General features: G+C 45.2%; 1 protein-coding gene across 1 annotated transcript; it reads left to right on the forward strand.

Annotated features, from left to right (window-relative positions):
• Positions 1–4504: 4504 nt before the first annotated feature.
• On the forward strand, positions 4505–15052 carry LOC138807040 (zinc finger protein 90 homolog). The gene is made up of 5 exons (XM_069992613.1): positions 4505–4589; positions 4970–5031; positions 10626–10752; positions 11079–11174; positions 13042–15052. The coding sequence occupies exons 2-5, from the start codon at positions 4999–5001 to the stop codon at positions 14691–14693; spliced, it is 1908 nt and encodes a 635-aa protein (XP_069848714.1). The 5' UTR covers positions 4505–4589; positions 4970–4998; the 3' UTR covers positions 14694–15052.
• Positions 15053–15873: the final 821 nt, after the last annotated feature.

A 15873-nucleotide genomic window follows, 5' to 3' on the forward strand; every position in this document is an offset into this window, starting at 1 on the left:
ACATCTTGGTATTAGCCCAGCATTGAATATTGCTGAGTGACTCCAGCTGCTCTGCAGGTGGAGATAGAAAGATGGTATTCTGAGTGAAACCTGGGCAAAAGCACAAAATCCTATCTGAAAATCAGACTAAAAGCAAAAGGACCTAGGCCTGGCTCAAATGGTAGAACACCTGCCTAGCAAGTTTGACGCCTTAAGTGAAATCCCAAGTATTGCTGCCCACCCTGAAAAAGGAGGTAGCTGTGGGGAGGTGAAAAATAATGAATCTGAAATGTTACCTTCCAAATTGCTCATTCTCTGAAATGTACATATACTTGTACTAAAAACGCTAAGAATCAGTCTAGCTGTACTAAATATCTTCTGCAGTGTATGTGTGTGTGTGTGTGCGTGCGTGCGTGCACACGTGCGCCTGCCACTTATTGTTGGTTGTGAGGAATATTTGTATGGCTTTAGTTTTATTGTTTATGCTTTTCTTTGCCCTGAAGCGAAATCCACATAATCCAAATTTTATTATACAACTAGAATGCAATAATTATAATAGTAACAAACGTGGGCAAAGATGTGAAGAAACTGGAATTTTCCTACACTGTTGGTAAAAATGGAAAATGATAGAAAACAGATTTGGAGCTCCCTAAAATACTCAAGGCATTTTCAATGTTTCAGTATTTTCGAGCAGATTGGCCTCAGATTGGCCTCTTCTAGCAAATGATCAGGTGAAAGCTGGCTTTCAGTTCCCCATTTTGTTTTGCTTTTAGCCTCTGTGGATTCCTTACTAACTTTCCAGCTCATTAATGCATTTTAAAAGATTTGTTAAGACGATTTCATCCAGCAATAACAGTGCTGAGCCACACTGCCAGAAACCGAAGCGTTATTTGTGTGATCCTTAGAGGAAACCCGTGGATATCTGACTCGGGAATTGTAGCTCTGCTTCCACCTCTTCCAATCTCCTTAGCTCCTTTCACGGGCAGTTAATTCCTCAGACTCTTACTGTTGGGGACCATACCACTTCCCCTGCCCAATCTCTGGGGTATACATCCCAATTATTTTCTAGTGCATTCACTTACTATGCAAACAACAGTTCAGGCTTCCTTCCTTAGACTCAGAGTTGTCCTCTAATTCCCATTTCCCTGGCTCCAGGGAGACATTGGCTTTGGCAGTATAAACACCTCAATCTCTCCTGGACACTCCCAGTGTTTGAGTGTTTCTCTTTCTCACGTACATCTTGGGCATAGGGGGAGGAACACTGTGCTCCCACTATGTGAAGGCTTACTGTCCTGAGGAATTCTTCCTATTCTTTCCCACCTCAGTCTTCTCACATAGCCTAGGCAAGAGGGGTATCAATGAGGGAATGGCTAATGGAAGCAGGGTAAATTCAGCACCCAGCCTCCCTTTGCACGACTTGAGGTGTCTAGCTGCAGACATTCGGAGCCTCATACTCTTGCTGCTGGTGCTCTACCACCTGAGCCATGCCTCCAGCACAGCCTTTTGCTCACTATTTTGGAGACAAAAGAGTACTGTAGGCTGGCTTCAAACTATGGTCCTCAGATCCCAGCCTCCAGAGTAGCTAGGATTACAAATCATGAACCACACAGGTGCCTGGCTCAGTCACAAGCTTTTGATAACTACTTAGCATATGGACAGTGGTACTGCAAAGGCAGAGTAAGAATATAAATAATAATGCTTTGGGAGAAGCAGTAAGGGAGGAGCCTCATTGTGAATGCTACTGCAGGAACCCTAGTAGGGAAATGGTCCTGCCCACCTAGTCTCCCCTCTTCTCTGGCAACTGTGGGGAGAATTAACACATGATGGGCTTGGAAAAGCGCTGAAGAAGCTGTTTAGACAAGACTCCTGTTTATACACACACACACACACACACACACACACACACACACACACAGAATTGCACTAAGTATCAACTGTACACAATATAACAAAGATCCTCCCTCCCACCCTCCCTGTCACTCACTGGCCGTAAGTCAGGCCATCTCAAATGCACTCACACAAGAGCATGCTCAGCAGGAGGAAGGCTGTCCTGTGGGGTTGGCACAGGTTGTCAAGGGAGAGCAAAGCTATCACTGCTCCAGCATTAGTTGAACATCCCTAGACAAAAAAAAAAAAAAAATGGTACTTGCTAATTGCACAGCAATATGCAAGCTCCAAGCTCTATGCCCCAAGAATAGGCCTAGTCAATCACATTCTTACACAATGGTGAAATCAAACAAGCACTTGATCAGGCTTTGAAGTGGAATTAGGGGATTAAAAAAAGGAGGAGAAAAATAGCCCCAGGCATAAAAATCTGTGCCTACTTCCACAAACCAAGTTTTAAGTTATTTCCTGAGACAAAAATTAAAACGAATCTATAGATCCACTCATCTGCATCTTTAAAACCTGTCCAAGGCTTTTGCATACACAAAACCAGTGAAGGAATGAGAATCCATAGATGGCCATCCATGGCTTCTCAGGACTGGGTGCTGGATGGATTGAGTATTCTAGAAATAGTACCTAGCCAGGCGCTGGTAGCTCACACCTGTAATCCTGGCTACTCAGGAGGCTGAGTTCTGAGGATCATGGTTCAAAGTCAGCCAGGGCAGGAAAGGCCATGAGACTCCTATCTCCAATAAACCACTCAGAAAACCAGAAGTGGCGCTGTGGCTCAAGTGATAGAGTGCTAGCCTTGAGGTAAAGAGCTGAAGGACAATGCCCAGGCCCAGAGTTCAAGCCTTACAACCGACAAAAAAAAAAAAAAAAAAAAAAAGAAAAGAAAAGAAAGGAAGGAAGGAAGGAAGGAAGGGAGGAAAAGAAATAGTACCAGACATGGAAGCTTTTAAGAATTTGGGTGCCATTAAGCTTCAAGTTCTCCTTAGACCCATGACTTCCAAAAACACCTGCAAACACACTGGACCTCGCTGTGGGTCATGCAGGTGCAGGCTTAGCAGCTGGCAAGAGCTCCCACTCAAAAGCCTATGCACTCACAGGGCCTTCGGCGTAGAATTCTTTTTTTTTTTTTTTGCTGGTCATGGGGCCTGAACTCTGGGCCTGGGCGCTGTCCCTCAGCTCTTAGCTCAAGGCTAGCACTCTTCCACTTGAGCCACAGCATCATTTCCGGCTTTTTCTGCTTATGTGGTGCTAAGGGATCGAATCCAGGGCCTCATGCAGGCAAGGCAAGCGCTCTACCACTGAGCCACCTTCCCAGCCCCTAGAATTCTTTTCTTTTTCTCTTCTTTCGTGTCCAGCAGTTGTCTTCTTAAATAGCAGCTGTTCCTGCTTTACAAAGACCTCACCAAAGCACTTGAATTTGTATGTCTGAATTAGTCATCCAGGACGTTATATTGCTATTTCCAGAGCGTTATGTTCAGTGGGAAGAAATTCTAACTTTTTAGGGATGTTCAGCTAATGCTGGAGCAGTGATAGCTTTGCTCTCCTTCCACAGCAGCCTTCCTCTTGTTAAGGATGCTCTTGTGTGTGTGCATTTGAGATGGTCTGACTTACTGCCAGTGAGTGACAGGAGGGTGGGAGGGAGTATCTTTGTTAAACTGGGTATAGTTGGTACTTAGTGTGATTCTGTGTGTGTGTGCCCGCGCACACACACGCGCATGTGTGTATAAATAGCAGTCTTGCTAAAGTAATGTCATGTCAAATATTCTTAGTTACAGTCACTTTTCTGCCTTGTGAACATGTGATGCTTGGAGGTTATGTCTACTCAGGCATGGTACTTCATGCCTGTAATCCCAGTACTCAGGAGATTGAGGGAGAAAGACTGTGAGTCTTAGGTCAGATTGAACTACATAAGCAACATCTTGTCTCAAAAAATGCTAAAAATCGTTTTAAAATTTCCAGTCTAACAGGGTGCCAGTGGCTCATGCCTGTAATCTTAGCGACTCAGGAGGCTGAGAACTAAGAATCACAGTTCGAAGCCAACCTGGGCAGGAAAGGCCATGAGACTCTAATTAACCACAAAAAGGCTGTAAGGGAGCTGTGGCCCAAGTGGTAGATGGCTAGCCCTGAACAACAACAACAACAACAACAAATCTCAAGGACAGCAAGCAGGTCCTGAGTCTAAGCACTAAGATCAGTACCAGATCCTTAGATCTCAGCCTCCTGAATAGCTAGGATTAGAGGTGTAAGCCACCAACGCCTAGCATGTTTCCTCTTATAAAGTTATTAAATATTTCATGGAGTTTGTGTAGTCTGGGGAGTCATAGTGCGTCCAAACCTTTGATAGCCTGTGATTCGTGAACGGATGATAAATTGGAGAACACACAGCTGTACCCCGATGAAGCACTCAGCGACCAATCCACCCCAGCACCCGGCCGTACCGGGTTCTCACTACATTCTCCACTAGGGGGCGAGGCGCTTCCCGAGGCGGCCTCTGCGAGGCCCTCGCGCGAGGGCCTCTGGGAAGTGTAGTGCGCGCGCGCGTCGCGGCCCAGCGGGAGAGAGCGTGTGTGCAGGAGCGACGCTCCGCGCGCGCAGGCGTACTTCTGACTCTGCCCCACCGCCGCGGCCATTGTCCAGCCCTGTTGCGGCGGAAGCCGGTTTGGGCAGATAGCCCTTCCACAGAAAAGGAGTGAGGAGCACCCAGACGACGGCAGGCACGGAAGGGGGCTGACCCGACGCCCTGGGTGGGCTGTAGGCGGTGATTCCGAGTGCGCGAGTGAGAGTGGCCCATCTCCCCGGTTTGAGGGGTGTCCGCCTGGCCTCATCCATCGTCCAACGGATGGGGCTGGGTGTGGTCCGAGGTGGCTGTGCGGTGGTAGGGAGCCTTTAATTTGGTGGCGGGGTGCGGCAGGCCTGGGCGGGGCCGGCGCTCCTTCCGGCTCTCTGGCGGGAGTAGCTGCGGGCTGGGGGCGGGGCCACCGTGCTGGGGGCGGGGCCACCAGACTAGTAGCCTGGCTGGCAGCCGGGCTGGGTGGGGCCGGCGGTGCGGCCGGCGGTGCAGCTGGGTGACTGCGCGGCTCTTCTCTCTCCGCAGCCTTGGTGTAGAGCTCCAGGGACGCCGAGATGGCCCCGAGGCCTCCGACAGCCGCGTCGAAGGTGAGCCGTGCGTTCCTAACCGCCCTGAGCATTCCGTCCACTGAGGTCCTCGTATTGGGGACCGTCATCGTTCACCTGCAGACCCCCAATCTTGGTTCTATTGCCCCCCTCCTAGCCTCCATGCGAACCCCCAGGGTCCTGAGCTAGGCAGAGCTGGAATCCTTAACGCGGGTGGCACTGTGGGGAGCCAAGAGGGGGGTCCAGGACACTGTGATCTTGGGAGAGGAATTAAGGTCGAGTGCGTTGGGGGATGCCTTAACGACTCTGCTAGTGTTTTGAACTCTTGTCAGAAAGGAATGGAGAAGGGCCGGTGAGGAGCAAAAACCTTAGAGGAACTGACGGTCGGTGAGGATAGGGGATCCCGAGTTTCTGGTCAGGAGCCGTAGAGAGACTGTAAGAGGTGAAAGAAGCCAGCTCAGAATATGCCTAGAAAGTTTGGCAATGGGCTTTCTTGGGCTAGACCTCAAGCAATTACAAGAACTTGCCTGAGCTTTTCCTGTCTTCTGCTTTTACAAAGGTGTACGTGGCTGATTGATGAACCCATTCATATTTGTAGTTGGTGATAGGTGAAATTTATTCTTTATGGAGTGCTGAGGTTTGGACTCAGAGCCTTGCGCTTGCTAGGTAGGCATTCTGTACTTAAGCCATGCCCCCAGCTCTCTGTTTTAGTTATTTTTCCAAATATAGTCCTGCTTTTTTTCTCAGAGTGTCATCCTCCTACTTACAGCCTCACTGGTCGTTGGAGGACAGGTGTGTACCACCAGGCACACTTATTGATTGAAATGTGTTAATGTATTCTAGTTGACTTTTTGCTTGAGCTGGCCCTGAATCTTGGTCCTCCCAATTTCTGCCTCCCAAATAGTTGGGATAACAGGTGGGAGCCATCACACCTGGCCAGTGTTAGGGAAAAAGACTGACAACAGACCAGATCAACTTGAATTAAAGTAGGAGATACCAGGGTTACCTGTGGAGAATCAGGAAACACGTGGTAGCTGGAAAGTTCTGGGAGTTACAGGACTTGCCTTGAGAGTTAGTGGCATTGGCTTCAAATGCATCAAAATTGTTTCACAAAGGCTTGGTTCCAGGAACCTATTGTGCAGGTTAAAAGTTCAGCCAGGTGTGGCCTGCTTAAAGGAACTCAGGTGCCTTTTACCTGAAGGGTGGGGGTGGGAGAGTGGGTTTTCACATTTAGATTAAGATTTTTCTGGCTGGAGAATTTGTGAGGAGTGGAGTAGGGGAAAGTCAGTGGGGCAAGCCTTGGGAGCAACACTGACTTGTGAGAACAAAGCAGACTCCCCTCAGCCAGCATTTGGGGTTTTAAACCCACACTGTCTTTAGAATTAAAGATCCATTACAGATTGTAGTTGTTAAATGTGTGAGGCAATAAACATCAGTCTAGATGAAAATACTAGCTGGTAGATTAGTAAACTGCCCTTTAAGAGCAGTTTAGGGTAAAATAGGTGTACACAATTTGTAATGCTGTTATATTTTTTTTTACTGCCTGTTATTTTTTTTTTTATGTGAGTGAGCCTTAAGGAATAAGATAAATTGAACATGGCATTCCCTTAATTTGAGGAGTGTTAAAGCAAATCACTGTCATTGTCACCTTTACCTACAAAGTGTTTCCTTCATGGGCTGTGAAAATTTGCAGGATTTAGCCCAGCATGGGTGGCTGATACCAGTAATCCTAGCTAATCAGGAGGCTGAGATCCGGAGATCTCAGTTTGAAGCCAGCACCAGCAGGAAAATCCATGAGACTCTTTATCTCCAATAAACTGCTCAGAGGCACTGTGATTTAAGTGGCAAAGTGCTAGCCTTGAGCACAAAGAGGCTTAGGGACAGTGCCCCGGCTCTGAGTATAAGCCCCAGGACCGGACAAAAAAAAATAATAATTTGCATGAGTTAATATTTGGATGACTGTCTTTTCTGAAGAAAGCTCGCCTTTTTTTTTTTTTTGTCTTGGTTACGGGGCAAGGGCTTGAACTCTGGGCTTAGGTGCTGCCCTCAGCTCAAGGCCAGTGCTCTACCACTTGAGTGACTGTGCCACTTTCGTTTTTCTAGTGGTTTGGTTAATTGGAGATAAGAGTCTCATGGACTTTCCTGCCAGGGCTGGCTTTGAACCTCAATCCTCAGATCTCAGCCTTCTGAGTAGCTAGGATTACAGGTGTGAGCCACCAGTGCCCAGCTAGGCTACCTTTTTACTGGTGAAGATACCTGTAGATATGTGTTCTGTACAGTGAACTATAGGAACCACTTCAAATTTTACTTTTAGAGAAATGTTCCCCAGGCTCTCTGGCTTAGTCATTCTCCTGGCTTGGTCTGAAGCTCCTCTTGAGTTAACTCAGGCTGCAGATGGTAACTAGAGATGAAGGACAGAACAGAACACTTGCCCTAGGTATCATTTTTTTTTTTTACTTTTTAAAAATTGTATCTTTAAGTTGTACAAAGAAGTTCACATCCTACAAAACAGTATATGAATACAAGGTATCTGACAACATTGTCTCCCATCGCTCCTAACCCATCCCTTCTCTCACTTTTTTTTTTAAAATTGAGATTAGGTGATTACATAAATTTCACATATTTCATAATATTGTAGAATAGTGAGACTTAAAATCACAAACACGTTTTAACCTTCACAAGGCAAATTGTCATTATCATGGTCTATACCCAGGTGGGTTTTAAAGTAGAAATTTCCCTTGGTCACTGAGCATAGCCCTGTTGGGTATGCAAAGCTAAGTAATTGAGTCATGACTGTTTATGCGGTGAGGGTAGACAGCCTCAGAAAGAAGTATTGTACAGGGGAGATGGTGTTGCATTGTTGCAGAGTCAAGAGGCTTCTGTGAGTTCAGAGAGGAGACTGACAGTTCCACCTCCGAAGAGGAGTCTGAAAACATCACCCTTTAGTACCAGCAGAAATCTAAACAGGTGAAAGTGAAGAGAGTAGTGGTAGAGCTGACTTTGTAGGCCCAGGAAGTTGGTAGCAAGATGAGGGGACATAACTATTGCCCTGGGTTAGCAGGTGGGGGCCCAGGCCTTGGGTAAAAACTATCTAGAACCTCTGTAACCCATTCATTCATCTATTCATTTATCAGTCATTGAGTACATAAAGGCAGTTTGAGGTACTTATAAAAGCTCTACTGTCATGGACTTCATATTCTAGAAAGGAGTGAGAGGCCGAAGAATTCATAATGTCAGCTGAGTAGACTTGAGGGTGGTGAGCTGTTGAGGATGCAGGTGTACGTGGGGAAAGATGGAGCTTGGCAGTGGTATGATATCTGGTAGATTCAAGGAACAAGGAGGCCGCTGTAGCTCAGACTGACATTTTGGGACAGGACACTAGTAGACTTCTTGGTAGATAGAAAGATTGCTGTGCCTGATGAATCAGAGTTTGAAAGTTAGAGCTCCTTGGAAATGTGATTTGTACTTACAAGATTCCAGAAGTGACACCACCTGAAATAGGAGGGAATGGGAGCAGAGATGGCAGATGAGAATGTTCCACTTAGAATCCTTAACATCCTTGGAAATCTTTTTTTTTTTTTGGGGGGGGGGGGTGGGGGCTCTGGTCTTGGGGCCTGAACTCTGGGCCTGGGTGCTGTCCCTCAGCTCTTCAGCTCAAGGCTAATGTGCTACCACTTGAACGATAGCACTACTTCCGGCTTTTTTTTTCTGCTTATGTGGTGCTGAGGAATCGAACCTAGGGCCTCATGCATGCAAGGCAAGTGCTCTACCACTGAGCCACCTTCCCAGCCCCCTTGGAAATCTTTGTAAATACTACATCCTTGATCACCTTTTTGTTGTACCCAAGCTGCATTTTTAGCTAGGGAAAAAAAAGGTAGTCTATTCTTTTTTTTTTTTTTTTTTTTTTTTTTTTTGTCGGTCGTGGGGCTTGAACTCTGGGCCTGGGCGTTGTCCCTCAGCTCTTCAGCTCAAGGCGAGCGCTCTACCACTTGAGCTACAGCGCCACTTCCGGTTTTCTGGTGGTTTATTGGAGATAGGAGTCTCACGGTCTTTCCTGCCCGGGCTGGCTTTGAACCGCGATCCTCAGATCTCAGCCTCCTGAGTAGCTAGGATTACAGGCGTGAGCCACCAGCGCCCGGCAGGTAGTCTATTCTTAAAAGTGAAAATGTTTGTCTATTTGGGGGTGGCACTGGGATCTGAACTGGAACTTGCTAGGCTGGTGCTTTACCACTTGAGCTATACCTCCAGTCCTGGTTCTTGGTTTTTTTGGCAGGGTCTCACTATGTAGCTCAGGCTGGCCTTGAACTCATTTTGGTGTGATGACTAGAAATTTTTCTGGGAGCTGAGGGAAGAAAGCACATTGTGTTCAGAATAGAATGTACAAAGATGAGAAGATGTGAAGGAAAATTCGGTTGTCAGGGCAAAGAATCCATGTGGCAGGAACCTGGAACATACGAAAAAATTTGAGAGAAGATGACCTGAGGGGCTGGGAGGTTGGCTGAGTGATAGAGCACTTGCCTTGCATGCATGAGGCCCTGGGTTCAATTCCTCAGCACCACATAAATAGAAAAGGCCGGAAGTGGTGCTATTGCTCAAGAGGTAGAGCACTAGCCTTAAGCTGAAGAGCTGAGGACAACGCCCAGGCCCAGAGTTCAGGCCCGCTCAACAGACCAAAAAAAAAAAAAGATGACCTGAGGAGGATCTAGAGCAAAACTGTCCATCATATTTGTAGTAATTTTATATATTCTCATGGTCACAATGTAAAAAGTAACAAGTAAAGATAGTCTTAGTAATACATATTTAATCCAATATATCCAGATATTATTATTTCTTTGTATAGTTAATATTTTTTAAATTACTAATGAGATACTTCTTTTCTAGTAGTACTGAGATTTGAATTCAGGGCTTCCTGCTTGCAAGGCAAGCACTGTACTACTTTAGCTATCTCTGCCCCTAGCCTTTTTCTGTCTAGTAGGTTATTTTTCAGAGTGCTTTTTTCCTAGGCTGGCCTTGGACTGTGATCCTCCTTCTTTGGCCACCCATGTAGCTGCCATCCCTATTAAACCTAGCTTGCATGTGGAAATGAGAATTTCATCTTCATTTTTTTGGTCAGAGCTGGCCTCAAGCCATAATCTTCCCCAATATCTGCCTCCTGAGATGCTGAGGTTATAAGTATATGCCACCACTCACACAAGCTTGATAGTGGGACCAGCCTGGTCCCAACCTAGTGTTCATCAGAGGAGCTTGGATTTTTATTCTCCTACAATGGGATACTGTTGGTTTTGGGAAATGGATACTTTGTGATAGAGCTGTATAGTTGGGTACTGCGACAGTTTAGAGCAATACAGGGAAATACTACCACTGTAGAAAGATCTCTAAAATAGGCAAATGTAAAAAGCAGATTGTAAGTGGGCACTAGTGGCTTAATCATATGGAGATTAGAATCTCAATTTGAGAACAGCCCCAGTAAAAAAAAACTTTAAGATTCCTCCTATGAAAAAATCTAACATAGTCAGATTGTGCCCAGCCCTGATTTTATTTTTGAGATAGAATCCCACATGCTATCCCAAAGGGGTAGCAAATGTGTGAACACTTGCAAGGTTGATCCCTGGCTGAGCAGGAATGTGATCCCACAGGAATCAGTGACATTCAAAGATGTGGCTGTGGACTTCACCCAGGAAGAATGGTACCACGTGGACCCTGCACAGAGAAGCTTGTACAGGGATGTGATGCTGGAGAACTATAGCCACCTGGTTTCTCTGGGTAAGGACCCCTTCCCTCAGTGCTTTGTCTGGTGATGGCTCTTTTCCTACTCAGTTGCCAGCGTTAATGGTGCTCAAAGCCTAGGTAATGAGAATGTCTAGGGGGTCAGAGTTGTTCATGACTTTGGGACCCAGCTTTCTGGGGATTTTTAGGCTGCTCTTTTGGTGAAAGGTCTTTATTTGTAGAACTGGCAATAGGCAGTTCAATTTCATGATGCTCTAAATTGAACTTCTCCTTCCCTTCAGAATTCCTAATACTGACTTTAGGAGGGTTCTTTCATCTGTTTGTTCAAATATCTAAAATCTTGTATCTTTACTCATGAGCAGGATATCAAGTTTCCAAACCAGAGGTGATTTTCAAATTAGAACAAGGAGAAGAGCCATGGATATCGGAGAGAGAAATCCAAAGACCTTTCTGTCCAGGTAAATAAGGGAGAATTCTCCTGAGGGAACCGGGGCAGGCAAGAGTATAATCTATGACCTCTGGGCTCTGTTGCTTTGGGCCTGTAGTGAGGCAGCACATCATGGCAGGATGGCATGGGATATGATGCTGGAGAACCACAGCCAGCTGGTTTCTCCGGGTAAGGACCACTTCCCTCAGTGCTTTGTCTCTATCAATATGGAACGTTTCTATTACTGCACACACACGCGCACGTGTGCTAGGCCTGGAGCTTGACCTCAGAGCCTGGGCACTGTCTCTGAGCTTCTTTTGCTCAAGACTAGCACTCTACCACTTGGGCTACAGCTCCACTTCTGCCTTTTTCTGTTTCTGTGGTACTGAGGAATTGAACCCAGGGCTTCATGCATGCTAGGCAAGCACTCTACCACTAAGCCTCATTCCCAGCCCTGTTACTATCTTTTTTGTCTGAAATTTTGGCTTGAACTTGGTATCTGATGCTTCCACTCATTGGCTAGTGCTTTTACCACCTGAGCCATGCCTCTAAGTCCTGAAAGTTACATTCTTAGAACTTAGAAATTCTCTGCTGGGTGCTAGTGGTACACTCTTATAATCCTAGCTACTCAGGAGGCTGAGATCTGAGGACTGTGGTTCAAAGCCCACCAGGTAGGAAGGTTCATGAAACTCTTATTTCCAATTAAACACCAGAAAACTAGAACTGGTACTATGGCTCAAAGTGGTAGAATGTCCAGGCCCTGAATTCAAACCCCATGACCAACAACAAAAAAAGAAATTTTATGATTTTAATATTCATTAAATAGGATGAAATAAAACCATCTTGGTAAAGAGAGACAAACAGCACAAAGCTTACATAGTCAGCCCCAGCTGTTAGGGCAAAGATGATTGGTCTCCTGAAATACTACTATTTCTCAGTTTGCAAAGAATAGCCTGTGATTCTTTGACAAGTATATGAAAGAATCTTTTCAATTAGATCATTGGATATAGGTTTTCTCTTCAGTGTTGGAAGACCTGGAGCTTCATAGGTCACAGAAGAAATTATGAAGTGGATTGTATTAAGAAGTAGATTTTTGGGCCGGGCGCTGGTGGCTCATGCCTGTAATCCTAGCTACTCAGGAATCTGAGATCTCAGGATCCCAGTTCAGAGCCAGCTCAGGCAGGAAAATCCATGAGACTCTTATCTCCAATAAACCACCAGAAAACCGGAAGTGGCACTGTGAATCAAGTGTTAAAGTGGTTACCTTGAGCTGAAGAGCTCAGGGATGGTGCCCAGGCACAGAGCAAGCCCCATGACCGACCAAAAAAAAAGAAAAAGTACATTTTTGGTGCTCCATAAAATGGACAGGAGGCAAGGAGAGTAAGTAGATGCACCATGGTCTGCTATTTCTCTTGCCCGCTCCTTTGATTCCTAACAATCCCACCTGCAGAGGCTTTCCCTGTTCTCAGCACTTAACACACAGTCCAGATGTACATCTTCATCAGCACCTCTCTTCACTGTTTCTTCTGCACTTTAAATATTCTTTTTTTTTTTTTGGTCCAGTCGTGGGCCTGAACTCTGTGCCTGGGCGCTGTCCCTCAGCTCTTCAGCTCGAGGCTAGCACTCTACCACTTGAGACACAGTGCCACTTCCGGCTTTTTTCTTTTTGCTTATGTGGTGCTGAGGAATCGAACCCAGGGCCTCATGCATGCAAGGCAAGCACTTTACCACTGAGCCACCTTCCCAGCCCTCTTCTGCATTTTAAATATTCTGCACTGGCTATAGGAATACATATTTCAAGACATTCTCATAATTTATGTCTCTTTCATTTCTTCATTCCTTTGTACTGTAGCAGTTTGTTTTAACAGGAAGGAATATGCACTTTGCATTTCTTTCAGACCAGAAGACCAAGCCTGAAGCCAAATCCTCTAATCTGCTGCAGAGCACATCCAAAGTTTCCCATCACCAGGATGAACGCTCACACGCTGCATTACAAGATGGCTGGGATGTTAGTAGCCAGTTAGAAAGGCACCAAGAAAACTGGAAGGGACATCTGGAGTCCAAGGCATCTAGCCAGAAGAGTATCACCACTCCAGAGGGAAGTTTTGAACCAAACAAATCTGGTGAAAACTCTAGATTGAACACTAACTTGGTTCCACATCTGAACATTCCTTCAAAAATAAGGCCCAGTGAATGTGAAACCCTTGGAAGCAGTTTGGGACATAATGTAGACCTACTTAATCAGAATAATGTCCTTGCAAAAAAGAAACCCTACAAATGTAATAAGTGTAGAAAAGCATTTATTCACAGGTCATCACTTAATAAACATGAGAAAACTCATAAAGGAGATACTCTCCCTAATGGTACTGATCCAGGAGTGTATCCAGGAAAGAAACACCATGAGTGTACTGACTGTGGGAAAACCTTTCTCTGGAAAACTCAGCTTACTGAACATCAGAGAATTCATACCGGGGAGAAACCTTTTGAGTGCAATGTGTGTGGAAAGGCGTTCAGGCACAGCTCATCCCTGGGTCAGCACGAAAACGCTCATACTGGAGAGAAGCCTTATCAATGTAGTCTGTGTGGGAAAGCCTTCCAGCGCAGCTCCTCCCTTGTTCAGCACCAGAGAATCCACACAGGAGAGAAACCCTACCGTTGTAACCTGTGTGGGAGATCCTTTCGGCATGGTACATCCCTTACTCAACACGAAGTCACGCATAGCGGAGAGAAACCCTTCCAGTGTAAGGAATGTGGGAAAGCATTTAGCCGGTGTTCTTCACTTGTGCAACATGAGAGGACTCATACTGGAGAGAAACCTTTTGAATGTAGCATATGTGGGAGGGCTTTTGGTCAGAGTCCATCCCTTTATAAACACATGAGGATTCATAAGAGAGGCAAACCTTACCAAAGCAGTAACTTCAGTGTAGACTTCAAGCACAGTTCATCTCTTAGTCAAGATGAAAACACGCTGACTGAAGTGAAAACCTACCATTGTGATGACTGTGGGGAGGACTTCAGTCACATTACAGACTTTACCAATCATCAGAAGATCCATGCTGGAGAGAACCCCTATGACTGTGAGCAGGCCTTTAGTCAGCAATCGATTTCTCATCCTGGAGAGAAGCCCTATCACTGTAATGTGTGCGGGAAAGCTTTCAAAAGGAGTACAAGTTTCATCGAGCATCACAGAATCCATACTGGAGAGAAGCCCTACGAATGTAATGAGTGTGGAGAAGCCTTCAGTCGCCGCTCATCTCTCACGCAACATGAGAGAACCCACACTGGAGAGAAACCCTATGAATGTATTGACTGTGGGAAAGCCTTCAGTCAAAGTTCATCTCTTATTCAGCACGAGAGGACTCACACTGGAGAGAAACCCTATGAATGTAACGAATGTGGCCGCGCCTTCCGAAAGAAAACCAACCTGCATGACCACCAGCGAATTCATACCGGAGAAAAACCGTATGCTTGTAAAGAATGTGGGAAAAATTTTAGTCGAAGCTCAGCTCTTACGAAACATCAGAGAATTCATGCACGGAATAAACTTTAGGAAGCCTAAAATTAAGGTTTGTGTAGAAAGCTTTAGCTAAACTTTTGTTCTAATTCAGTATCAGAGGATTCTTTTTGGAGAGAATGTTTGAAAATGCCATGATGTATGTGTTTGTATGTTGTGTGTGAGGAAAACTATGCCACTATGGTTTTTTTTTTTTAAATAAAAGCCACATTCTCCTATCTGAATTGTAGGCTTTTGTAAAAACCAAACAATACATATAGCCTTTGGAAAGGATATGCCTATATATCAGAGTTTATAAAATGCTTGAATATGAATATGCAGGAGATCACCAATTTTGACAGCTTGACATGTAACTCCTATTGTTTACAGCCTTTAAAAATAAATAAAAGTACAGTAATGACCAAAACTCATTGTCTGACAACTGTATTCAACCATAACTTTTTTTTTTTTTTTTGTCAGTTGTTGGGCCTGAACTCTGGGCCTGGGCGCTGTCCCTCAGCTCTTTAGCTCAAAGTTAGTGCTCTACCACTTGAGCCACAGTGCCACTTCCCGTTTAAAAATAAGTAAACATTTAACGCCCATAGATGGGACTGTTTCGAATGACTGAAAGCATGTAAGAAAGCCTAAGTGTCATACAAAAATGTATACAAATTCATCACAGACTTCTTTCAGTCACCTTAATTGGTAGCTTAAAACCCAAAATGTTCACAGAAACTATAGATGTACCAGTGACTTTTTCCTTTTTCTCGGTTACAATTTTATTTCCAGCTAACATGTCAGTTTTACAGAGCTACTAAGTCATTGTGTTATTCTTGTCATGGCATTCCCTTGAAAAAGTATTACCTCAAACTTCCTATATCAGTCAATGGGAAAGTGACAAAAAGTTAATAGAAATTCTTTCCTAAATAAATTTTACTATCAAGAAGAAAAATTGTAGCTGGGCACTGATGGCTCACGCCTGTAATCCTAGCTACTCAGGAGGCTGAGATCTGAGGATCATGGTTCAAAGCCAGCCCAGCCAGGAAAGTCCATGAGACTTACTCCAATTAACCACCAGAAAACCGGAAGTGGCACTGTGGCTGAAAGTGGTAAAGCACTCACCTTGAGCTGAAGATCACAGGGACAGAGCCCAGGCCCAGAGATCAAGCCCCACAACTAAAAAAAAAAAAGGGGCTGGGAAGGTGGCTCAGTGGTAGAGCGCTTGCCTTGCATGTGT

Source organism: Dipodomys merriami, unplaced genomic scaffold (assembly GCF_024711535.1).
Source record: "Dipodomys merriami isolate MVZ:Mamm:240054 unplaced genomic scaffold, mDipMer1.0.p SCAF_41, whole genome shotgun sequence".
NCBI classification, from domain to species: Eukaryota; Metazoa; Chordata; class Mammalia; order Rodentia; family Heteromyidae; genus Dipodomys; species Dipodomys merriami.

Coding starts and splice junctions, on each gene's coding strand:
- LOC138807040 (XM_069992613.1), top strand. CDS start 4,999: ATGGCCCCGAGGCCTCCGACAGCCGCGTCGAAG. Junction 10,753..11,078: donor TAGCCACCTGGTTTCTCTGG/GTAAGGACCCCT, acceptor ACTCATGAGCAG/GATATCAAGTTTCCAAACCA. Junction 11,175..13,041: donor CCAAAGACCTTTCTGTCCAG/GTAAATAAGGGA, acceptor CATTTCTTTCAG/ACCAGAAGACCAAGCCTGAA.